The sequence below is a fragment of the Tachysurus fulvidraco genome, chromosome 5, assembly GCF_022655615.1.
Source record: "Tachysurus fulvidraco isolate hzauxx_2018 chromosome 5, HZAU_PFXX_2.0, whole genome shotgun sequence".
Lineage (NCBI taxonomy): Eukaryota > Metazoa > Chordata > Actinopteri > Siluriformes > Bagridae > Tachysurus > Tachysurus fulvidraco.
This window is the reverse complement of record NC_062522.1, coordinates 25,102,263-25,114,593: the sequence shown is the minus strand read 5'-3', so window position 1 is coordinate 25,114,593 and position 12,331 is coordinate 25,102,263. Positions and strand designations below refer to the sequence as shown.

At 39.4% G+C, this 12,331-nt stretch overlaps 1 protein-coding gene across 2 annotated transcripts; it reads right to left on the bottom strand.

The window, feature by feature from the left end:
- Window positions 1–102: 102 nt before the first annotated feature.
- Window positions 103–11,334, bottom strand: osgn1 (oxidative stress induced growth inhibitor 1). Of its 2 annotated transcripts, none has more exons than XM_027147023.2 (6): window positions 11,128–11,334; window positions 6,604–6,670; window positions 6,248–6,384; window positions 5,519–5,710; window positions 5,116–5,207; window positions 103–3,726 (listed from the first exon to the last, which is right to left on the bottom strand). In XM_027147023.2, exons 2-6 carry the CDS (start codon window positions 6,653–6,655, stop codon window positions 2,724–2,726), a joined length of 1,476 nt encoding a protein of 491 aa, XP_027002824.2. In that variant the 5' UTR covers window positions 6,656–6,670; window positions 11,128–11,334; the 3' UTR covers window positions 103–2,723. The 2 variants fall into 2 exon arrangements, with proteins under 2 accessions (XP_027002824.2, XP_027002825.2); XM_027147024.2 differs by lacking the exon at window positions 11,128–11,334 and adding an exon at window positions 6,769–7,106.
- Between the last annotated feature and the right edge of the window lie 997 nt (window positions 11,335–12,331).

Below are 12,331 nucleotides of genomic sequence, written 5' to 3'. Positions count from 1 at the left end.
TTTTAAGCTAGCCCATCCTTTACGATCCCACAAAACAGTGAATGTTTGCTGATTGGTGTACATTTAACCTCAAAATCTGTGACTAATGAATGTAATACAAAATGCATTATTTTCTTATTTATTTTTTAATAACCAATGAACATAAAAGACAGAATAGACAGTTAGGCTGACTGAATATATATTATCTCCCCAGGCATTATTTCTGCCTAAATAGTTCTCTTTTAACAGGTTTTTAATCAGCAATCTGCAGTTGTCACCGGGTTCCAATATATCTAACATTATTTAGAGTGTATCACAATATGCATCTGACATGCACTGTACACTGAAAGAGCCCTTCATGGTTTCTTTTAACAAAGAGCATAACACATTTAGAGACCGGAACACAAAATACACAAGACATTCTTTTTACAATTAGAATTTTTACAAAAAACTTTTAAACTGTCAAACCAAAAAGGGTGAAATTTTTTTTATTAATGCAACTATTCATTTAAAGGTTCATGTATGTGTTATTAGTAAAATACCTATTTAACGGTGTTTCAAGTAATAAGTAGTATCTTATCTTGTTGGTCTTAAACCTGGAAAGGTTAGATTCTTTTCTCAACCAATTCCAAAAAAAAATAAAAAATCCTAAAGAATGTCTAATAGCAAATTAGCAGAATTGGTTCAAATGCAGTTTTTCTAAACATAAAGCCTACTCGATGTAATCTCTCAAAGGGGAAATTCTCTAAAGTAATTATTAGAGTATAAAGTTTATTGTAAAAAAGCAAAAAAGTACTTTAATGTATCTTAAAGTCTCCTTGTCTCATCCAGCCACTGACTGCTTAATGTTACCAGTATACCATTAGTAATACTAATAATAGTAGCTGACTGCTAATTGACTAAAATAATTTCCATAGAAAATACACTTGTGCCAATTGGTCAACTTCTGTGACCTGCTTCAGCTACTAACTTGCATCTGAAGATGTATAAACCATTTCTCAGTGCAGTGTTAAGCCCCGTGGGTTTATCTAAAATAATGTTTCTCGATTTGCTGGGGCAACTCAAGATTGTCTCCCCATTCATAAGACATTCTAACTAATTTGCTAATATTACCTGGCTATAATGAACTACATCAGCCTGTTTTCTTTGCTATGATCTTGTTAGATTAGCATTGGTTGCAATAGCAAACAATTAAACTGGCTAAACAGCAGGACAACTTTTAGCCAAATGTAAATATCAGTTATTTACAGGATATCTTACTTGTCATTAATGAATTCATTAGCAAACTATATAGTAATAATCATGGTAGACAAATGTAATTACATCCTAGGTAAACAATTATAGAGGGTGCATGATTTCAGAGACTAGACTCTCTCTCTCTATATATACACATATATACATACATACATACATACATACACACACACACAATACATTTGATATATTTAAGCAATAACTGAAAAAGTACCAAGACTGATACAAAAACGAATTTGCTTTGCAAATTTCAATTTTCTGCATGAAGAATCTTCTCCTTACACACATTCTTAACATTTTCATTGGAAAAAAACTCGGCATAATTACAAACATATTACATAGGATATTACACAATCTCACACATCACTGTTAGCAGATTTGTTAAAAGACAATAAATAAAATCCCTGATTCCTTTGAGACCAGCAGCTCAAGCTGTTGATGTATGTAGAGTCACGAAAAGTAGCATTCTGAGGTCTCATTGTCTTGCGGTGAGAGACTGCTGATGTTGCAGAGTGTGTGGATTTGGTTGAAGAAAAAAAATAGATAAGTTTAAGATCATCCTCAGCTATTTAATCAGACCAGATCAGGATGTTGTGGTGGTAGGGAACCTATATAGGGAAAGTTTTTAATTGTGTACAGGAACGATAAGAAGTGAAGGCCACACGGTTGAGCCAGAAAATGGCTTTGAATGACAGAAAAGTTTGTCTAAGAATTAATTTTTTTTAGAACAAAAAGAGCCAATAAACACCCTTGAATTTACACAAATATGACTAGTCATTAAATAAGAAATGCTGCTATATGAAAGGATCAGTACACATCTGTTTTGTTTTACATGGCATCGTCTTTTAATGCACTCAAGCTGCAATGTCTCAAGCTGTGAATGTGGTGTACAGTATTCGAATCAGGCTTCCTTTGCCTTCCTGTTTTCCCCCAGTGCTGAATTTGGGAGGGCACAATACTGTGTAAAGGATTTCTTGGTAAACAAGATGATTTAATTTATTTTAAAAAATGTAAATATTGCAGTTTCCCAGAATTTGTAGTGCTAGGTTCGCACGATCAACTGGCTACATTTTTCTGATTTCATGGAACAAAATTCCAGAAACTGAATTTGAAGTTTAATTTTCAGGTGCTGTTATGCTGACTTATTCAAAAAGACATTACTGAAAGAGTTATTTTGAGCCATTCAAGTGTTTTCTCGTTATTTTAACACTGTGAGCTTAGCCTTTTAAACTTTTGTAAATCTGGTGAAAAGTTATCAGGGTTTGACTTACATTCACCTTCACTGAAAGACTGGTAAGTGTGACCAATCATTCAATAATAAAGGCTCCCTCAATGGAGTTTACCTGCTCATAAAAAAGAAGGGAATCAGTAAAGACTGAAATAACCATTGGACTGTGTGGAAGTGGGTGGGTACAGTATAGAATCTTCAAGCTATCCCTTTCTCTTTTTTGTTCTTTTCTCTCCCCTACATCCAAGCTGTGATTGAATGGTCACTGACTTTCACTCCTCTGTCCCCTTTTTTTTTGCATCAGATGGCATGCCGTGCCAAGTCCACCACCCTTGAGAAAGCGTACAAAGTTCTCACCCACTAAAGGACCCAGGGCATACATCCCTACTTCCTGCACACATTCATAGGTAAAGGGGTCCACCTTAACTGGGTTGCGCCGACAGCTGATTGGTTGTCCTGGCTCCATCCCCAGTTTCCGTCCGTCCTCAGGCAAAAACGACAGATTAGGTTGTGAGCCAATCAAAACCAGTGCCAGTGAAACCTGAAGCACAACCTGTTGCCCATCCTCTGCCTCCAGGACACACTTGCCGTTGGGTTTAAAAGACACAACACGGTGTTTTGGGAAGCTCAGATATCCAGGGTAGGAGCAGGATGAGTTAGTGTGTTCATTGTCTGGTGATGCCACATGCTGGGAGAGAAAAGTGTGGACTGAATGGCTTAGCTGGTGCTGCTGCTGGCTCATCATCTGGTGAACTTTGTGGTACTCAGGGTAGAGAAGACGGGGCAGCTGGTTGAAAATGAGTGCTGGGTCTAAGACACCCCTGCGAAATGTGTGATACACAGGCACGTTAAGGTGGTGGGTGCAAAGAACTGCGTCAGCTGCAGTTAGCCCTGCTCCAACCACCAGGACAGGCTCTGATGTCCTGCACAGACGTTCACTTGAGATGACTGCCTCAAACTCCTGAAAGCTGTGGCACACAAAGGGTAGCGATTCTCCTTCGACTCCCAGGTGAGCTGGGGAATCACTGGTACCTGTAGCCAGCACTACATTCTCTGCCTGGACCAAGAAGGGCGTCTCATCTCCATTATTGTTCTTCTGTGTTCCCTGGATGTGCCAACCGGAGACACCTGTGCGAAGAGAGACTCGCTGCACTGAGGTCACTGTGGTATTATGGGCGAAGTTTTTACTAAGGCCCATCTTATTCACATAGTGCTGGTAGTAGGAGGCAATATCCGCTGGTGTGGCACGGTCATTGCGAACATTCCTAACAAAGCCACACACAAAATACAAAAGGTAATAATTAAACATTTATTCTCAGCATATCAAAACTAGCCTTTTCATTAATAATAGATTATTTAGTTTTAAAAAATTAAATAAATAAACAAACACTTGGCTTCTCTCTAATTTTAAGACCCATTTACTTTTACTTTTTTTTAAAATTGTGCTTGTACTATTTAATGTGCACTTCTATTTATGCTCATCATGGAAGAAGCTTCTAATTAATCAAGTTATGACAATAGAACTGCTTCCGATTTACTCCTTGGTTAAAAGTTGGATTCAACTAAAAGGTCCTAACTTGTAATTTCTACACCAAAATAAATCTCCTCCTCTACTTATAACTCTGACCCTACCATCTGTGTGGTTTAGAAGAAGAGATTTATTAGACAAGGCTAGGTTTTTGAAATCTTAAACACTTTGGTAAGCCTGTTCCAACTGCTACCTCCGCTTTCTGTTCTTGGCTGACAGAAGTGGAACCCAACGTGGTCTACTGCTTTTGTAGCCCATCCACCTCAAAGTTCTCAGGTGCTCAGAATATTCTCAGATGCTTTTCTGCTCACCAACATTGTACACAGTGTTGTCAGATCAAATCAGTCTGGCCACCTAGACTGAACTCTCAATACTGTGATCAAGGTACCAGAAAGGCTATTTCACAAACTGTTGGTCTCTTACGAACACTGCACTTACATTATCACACCTTATTTTTATTCTAATAATTAAGTGAACATAAGATGAGGCTGTTGACTTGTATCTGTGTGATTTTGCATTGTGCTGCTACTGCTACTTGATTGGTTGACTAGACAACTGCATGAATGTGCAGCTGATCCAAACTGGAACATTTGGTCCATTTCAGGAGCCAATTGTTATAGGACATATCAATCCTAAATTGGTCAGTGGAAGACTGAGAGTTCATAAAAAGTAGACCAAACTTTCCTTTTTGATTTTATGCTGTTTTAAAAATGCCCTCTTTCACAGTTAGCGTTGTGCTTTTTATCTGTAGGCATGGCTAAATATCATTTTGCAAATTAATTTAATAGGGAAAAAATAAAATGCTCTGGAATTTTAGCTGTGTTAATGTTTGCTGCCACCGTCAGGTGAAAGGAAAAATTGCAATGTGCCCTAACCAGTACACATAGAGAAGAATTCAACATAGACATCCGAGTATTTTTTAAATCTAAAACAGTGACTATACATTTTGCTGTTTTGAGAGGAAAATTATAGATCATCCATATTTGTCCCCTACTTCGCAGCACAAAGGAACGGAAGTTTGATTTCCTACTTCTGAAAGCAAGTACTGATCCATAGCACTTCCTATTTTTAAAAATGTGATGTCTTACAAAGCATATTTGTACAGATCCTTAAATGACTTTCATACCTGCGTTTCTCCCTCATCCATTCCTTCAGGTTGATGCCAGGAAGCTCCATCCAATTGGCAAGGCTAAGTGTTAACATGGATCCCTCCATGGCCTGTAAAAGAAGCAGAAATACCAGATAGTATACTAGAATCCAAATGGTATAAGGATGAGCACTCTGACCCAAAAAAAAAAAAAAAAGGCAGCGGTGTTGCTCTTTACCTTCTCTTACTCTGCCCTGGTAATATATATATATTATATATATATTCTAAATACCAGAATTCTTCCAGTACTACCAGTTTTTTTCCATTTTAAATTAAGCATGTCGTTTTCAAGCACGAGGCTCAAAATAGGCCTAGGGCTGAACAGACAATGCAAAGTTAATCTTCACTCCACTCAGTGACAGCTGTTTCTGTGAACACTTACATGCCATGCCCCTCCAGGTGGTCCTTTTCCAAGCACGAGGTGGGTCATGGCTCTTTCTGGCTCATACTGCCATAGCAATGGTGAGGCACAGTCCAAGCCATAGTCACCGTCTGGTAAGAGCAATGAATCAAAGAGTACAGCCAAAGGATTTGAAGATCTCCCTTCCAAGCCTTCACACATGTACTCCAGGTCCTAAGAACATGTTTGAACATTCGGAGACAAACAAAGGCATAAAAAGTTGATTTCCTCAAGCAGTTTGAGCTTTAATTTTTTTTAGTTTTCCCCCTGGGGTGACTATTAAAAGCATGCAAAAATGTACTGAAATTGGCATATTAACTGCAAATATCCATGAGGGTTTTATGAATAGATTTACCTGAAAGAAAAGTTAGCATCCCCTAATCCTAAACTAATTAACCACAAAGAGCTCCCATGACCGTTAACCTATAACCCCACCTTTAATAAGCACACCAATCATTTTGGAGCAGAGCGTTGAAATATGGTTCTTTTATCTTGTAAGGGCGAGGATCGCAACCTTACGTCAAGCAAACAGGACATAGATCTCTACTTAGTACCGAGAGGAACAACCACCAAACATTTCTTAACGATAAAGAACATCCAATAAATGTTTGTATGCGCACATACAAATCATACAATTAAATAACTATGATTAGGTGTTCAAAAGGAAACCAAAAAAGAAAGAAAAAATGACAATATGTAGGTTTGTATTACCTGTTCAAACAATGACAAATTCGAGTTCTCTACTAGTTTTTGGTGCAGGATTGGATTGGGGTGGAAGGCCTCACGGGAGAAATAGGGTGTATATCCTGATAGTAAGTATGAAAGGCAAATTCCGGAAGGTCCATTTCCTGTTCAAAAGACAAACTATTTTAGATTTAGAAGGAAAAAAAAAAGTCTTTATTCTTGCTTCACATTTAAAAAGCAGAACTTAAAAATAAAAATACATTTTAAAATAACAATTCATTAAAAAATCCTCTTCATTCCTCTGAATCATAAAGTTACAATTCTGTTATTCCAGCAAACATCCAAATCAAAAGGTTTTCACAAGTAAGCAATGACACACTTACCAATAATGACCACAGGTAGGATATCGCCCGAGTCTTTATTATGCAGATCCATGACTGGAGCATTCAGCTGTGTCAGAAAGAAAAATGCAAAGTTTCTCACATACAGAATTGATTTTTATTTTTTTTTATTAAATTTTTACTTTTTATGCCATTGACAAGACTTACTTCAGCTTCAGTTGCTGCAGTGGTCAGACAGAAGTCACTGATATGACGAGGTGTGAAATCAGTGTGTGATTGCACGCAAAAAAAAAAAACAGCGCAAAGAAAAATCGAGAAGCAAGTCCAGCTTAGCTGAGGTGAAGAAACAGAGCGCCTCTACTCGTGTCTAAATGCTCCTACTATAAGGGGTGTGTTGCATAACACTATACAGTAAGCGTGACTATGCAGAAAAATTTAAAGGGACAGCACGACACACAGCACTTACACAACGCTCACACAGCACTTACTGTACACAACCCTCACACAGCACTTACTGTACACAACCCTCACACAGCACTTACGGTACACAACCCTCACACAGCACTTACTGTACACAACCCTCACACAGCACTTACTGTACACAACCCTCACACAGCACTTACTGTACACAACCCTCACACAGCACTTACACAACCCTCACACAGCACTTACGGTACACAACCCTCACACAGCACTTACACAACCCTCACACAGCACTTACTGTACACAACCCTCACACAGCACTTACACAACGCTCACAGCACTTATACAACTCTCACACAGCACTTACGGTACACAACGCTCACACAGCACTTACACAACCCTCACACAGCACTTACGGTACACAACCCTCACACAGCACTTACGGTACACAACCCTCACACAGCACTTACACAACCCTCACACAGCACTTACGGTACACAACCCTCACACAGCACTTACGGTACACAACCCTCACACAGCACTTACACAACCCTCACACAGCACTTACTGTACACAACCCTCACACAGCACTTACACAACGCTCACAGCACTTATACAACCCTCACACAGCACTTACACAACCCTCACACAGCACTTACGGTACACAACCCTCACACAGCACTTACTGTACACAACCCTCACACAGCACTTACGGTACACAACCCTCACACAGCACTTACGGTACACAACCCTCACACAGCACTTACGGTACACAACCCTCACACAGCACTTACGGTACACAACCCTCACACAGCACTTACGGTACACAACCCTCACACAGCACTTATGGTACACAACCCTCACACAGCACTTACACAACGCTCACAGCACTTATACAACTCTCACACAGCACTTACGGTACACAACGCTCACACAGCACTTACACAACCCTCACACAGCACTTACGGTACACAACCCTCACACAGCACTTACGGTACACAACCCTCACACAGCACTTACGGTACACAACCCTCACACAGCACTTACACAACCCTCACACAGCACTTACGGTACACAACCCTCACACAGCACTTACGGTACACAACCCTCACACAGCACTTACACAACCCTCACACAGCACTTACTGTACACAACCCTCACACAGCACTTACACAACGCTCACAGCACTTATACAACCCTCACACAGCACTTACACAACGCTCACACAGCACTTACGGTACACAACCCTCACACAGCACTTACGGTACACAACCCTCACACAGCACTTACTGTACACAACCCTCACACAGCACTTACGGTACACAACCCTCACACAGCACTTACGGTACACAACCCTCACACAGCACTTACGGTACACAACCCTCACACAGCACTTACGGTACACAACCCTCACACAGCACTTACGGTACACAACCCTCACACAGCACTTACGGTACACAACCCTCACACAGCACTTACGGTACACAACCCTCACACAGCACTTACACAACGCTCACAGCACTTATACAACCCTCACACAGCACTTACGGTACACAACCCTCACACAGCACTTACACAACCCTCACACAGCACTTACTGTTCACAACCCTCACACAGCACTTACACAACGCTCACAGCACTTATACAACCCTCACACAGCACTTACACAACGCTCACACAGCACTTACGGTACACAACCCTCACACAGCACTTACACAACCCTCACACAGCACTTACACAACCCTCACACAGCACTTACACAACCCTCACACAGCACTTACACAACCCTCACACAGCACTTACACAACCCTCACACAGCACTTACTGTACACAACCCTCACACAGCACTTACACAACGCTCACACACAGCAAGCACCTTATTAAACCCCCTAACAAAGATCTATTTGCTTGCACAATCCCCAGGTCCATTAATAAGCCCCAGTGAACTAACTTTAACAGTACTGTCCATCCATCCATCCATCCATCCATCTACCGCTTAACAGTACTGTCGTAATGATATAACTAGAATGTTTTCCCCTTCAAGCATTTGGGAAAAGTCGAGTCCCTGGGTAATGGGAAGAAGAATGCAGAGCAATACACATTACTCCTGGGACGAGGGGTGTGTTTTTATTTTATTAGGTCTGTTCATGTGAAGTTCCAGATTGCAGAAGCAATTTGTACACTTGTGTACAAGACCAGTGAGTGAATTGCACTTTTGTAATTGATATGACAATCTTCTGTCCACTGCAGCAGTTTGTAAACAAGTGATACTGAATTCATTCGTTCATTCATTCACTCATTTATTTTCTACCGCTTATCCGAACTTCTCGGGTCACGGTGAGCCTGTGCCTTGATACTGAATACAAGACTACAAATGTTGGTATTTGATGGTGAAGCCACACTTAACCTTTTACTAAAAGTGGTTTTAAATTTTAAGTTCTTAACTAACTTTAATAAATTCAGATTTCTGATTCATTAGCAAGCCATTTACATAAATGATTTCTATGCCTCTTCCCATTCAGATGCAGGAAAGAATAACAGTTTGGACATTTTTGTGGAGCACTTCCTCTCTCGTGATCATTCACCCTTCGATTTTTCAAACAGCATTTTCCTCAACGTCATGCAAATAAATCTAGGTGGCCAGTTAAGCCCTTCTCTTTATGGTGAAGAATTCTTTACTCTAAGGGAAAAATCTTTCTTCTTAAAAGTACAATAATTTTGATGAAATTAATTCTAAATACAGTGGTGTGAAAAAATGTTTACACCAGATGTAACGGGACACCCACATTCCAAAATGTTCAACTTTTGCTCGTCAGTCCACAGAGTATTTTTCCAAAAGTCTCGGGGATCATCACCATGTTTCCTAGCAAATCTGAGATGAGCCTTTATGTTTTTGCTCTGCAGTTCTTTGGATGTTGTTTTGGGGTCTTTTGTGACATCTTGGATAAGTCGTCGCTGTGCTCTTGGGGTAATCTTGGTCGGTCGGCCACTCCTGGGAAGGTTCACCACTGTTCCATGTTTCCACCATTTGTGAATAATGGCTCTCATTGTGGCGGGACTCTGGAGTCCCAAAGCTTTAGAAATGGCTTTTCCCAGACCGATAGAGCTCAATTACTTTCTCTCTCATTTGTTCCTGAATTGCTTCGGCATGATGTGTAGCTTTTGTGGATCTTTTGGTCTACTTCACTTTGTCAGTCAGGTCTTATTTAAGTGATTTGTTGATTGTGAACAGGTGTAGTGGCAGTAATCAGGCCTGGGTGTGGCTAGAGAAATTAAACTCAGGTGTGATAAACCACAGTTATGTTTTAACAGGGGGGCAAACACTTTCACACAGGGTTTGGATTTTGTTTTCCCTTAATAATAAAAACCTTCATTTAAAAACTGCATGTGTTTACTTGTGTTACCTTTTACTAATAAAAACATTTTTTGATGATCTGAAACAGTAAAGTGTGACAAAAAATAAAGATAAAAAATAAAACCAGCGTGAATGCACATTCAAATCACGATGACGTCACAGAGACTCCTCGTTACATAAAGTGCAAAACTCGAGCTACTTTCCTCAGAAAAGAATCAGAAACGCCGGTTATAGACTGTATTAGACATATTTTCACCAATATTGAAGGTTATTTCCTCGCCGACTCAAAATTCGTCGTCCGTTCGTTTATTTTGACAAAGAAAACCCTACGCGCTAAGCTTAAAGCTGCGTAGTAAAATTAGCATAACGTAAAAAAAAATAAAAAATAGCATAACGTAAAAGAAATTTGCATAACATTTTGGATTGATTTGTGATGAATAAACACCGAATAAACATAAAAAATTAATTTTGAAATGAATTTGGACATTTTTGATCCACTTTTAAAACGTCAGCGCTAACGCTAGAGAAGTGACATCACGAGGCAGCTTTGTGCACGTGCGTCATGCTGCTTTACACCGGTACAACAGACTGAACTTCACGCCTGTATGCGTCAGATACTCGTTTTGTACGCAGCAGCTACTTAGTGCATGTCAGTGTCTGACTTCATTATCACCGCTATCACATTTACACTAATAACTCTATGTGCTGGAGCTAAATTCATCTTTTTTTTAGTCCCCAGACTGAGGACGTGCTGCTAAGCTAACGCTGCTATTAGACAGAACACTTACCGGCCACACCGCTGAATGCTGGAAATGAAGAGTTCAAATATCCCACTATATCTATATAACGTACTTAAATCACGTAGAAACATTCGACGTCGTTCTCGTTCAGTTTGACACAAATCACCTGGTATCTAAAAAGACTTTTTTTCTTTCTCTTTTTTTTTTCGCCATATACTCAGTCCGGACCAATGGCCTGCGTCATGTAATGAGGCTATGAGCTGTGATTGGTGCGGATCTTAAAGTGCTACCGAATCACAGGTTGTGTTCTTTCTACGGGCGCCAAAAAAAAAAAAATCAATCGACGCTGATTGGCTTAAAATGGTTAACGTCTAGTTTTGACCAATCAGTAGAAACATTGTTTAAACCCCCTGCCCAGTTGATTTTTTTCCCCCAGTTGTAGACACGACTTTTTGCTCTAATTATTTACTCAAAGTAAAACATATGACTTATCAATAAAGGAATAACAAAAAAAATTAAGCATCTTCTATTTGGTAAAAGCATAAATATTATTATAATACTGTTACTGTATAATACTACTACTACTACTACTACTACTACTACTACTAATAATAATAATAATAATAATAATATTTCAACTTGATTTATTTGTATAGCTCTTCTAACAATTCACATTGTGTCAAAGCCGCTTTACAGAAGTATAGAAACAGAGAGAAAAAAGAAAGTAATACATACATTTAAAGTTAAAAATTTATTTAAAAATATCCATATAAAATACTACTGTATATATCTCTAAAATCTATCCCTAACGAGCAAGCCTGAGGTGATGGCGGCAAGGAAAAACTCCCTGAGATGATATGAGGAAGAAACCTTTGAGAGGAACCAGACTCAGAAGGGAACCTCGTCGTCATTTGGGTGACACTCTACAGTAAATAATGTAAATGTAAATAATGTCCTTTCTACAACAGCTTGTAATAGTGCAACCGAGAGCTCCTGAGGAACTACTGAGTCATCGCACAATGGACCCAACACTAATCCCTTCAATGGATCAGAAAAGGCATTACAATTACTTACATTTACAGCATTTGGCAGACACCTTTATGCAGAGGTTGCATTGGATGCATTAACTCTGGTTCACTAGGTTACATACTTAAGATACCGTGAGTTTAAAACACCGTTTAAAGTTTTTTATTTAGTAGACACATACAACAAACAGGGAAGAAAGTGCTAGTTGAAATGTTTCATGAATAAG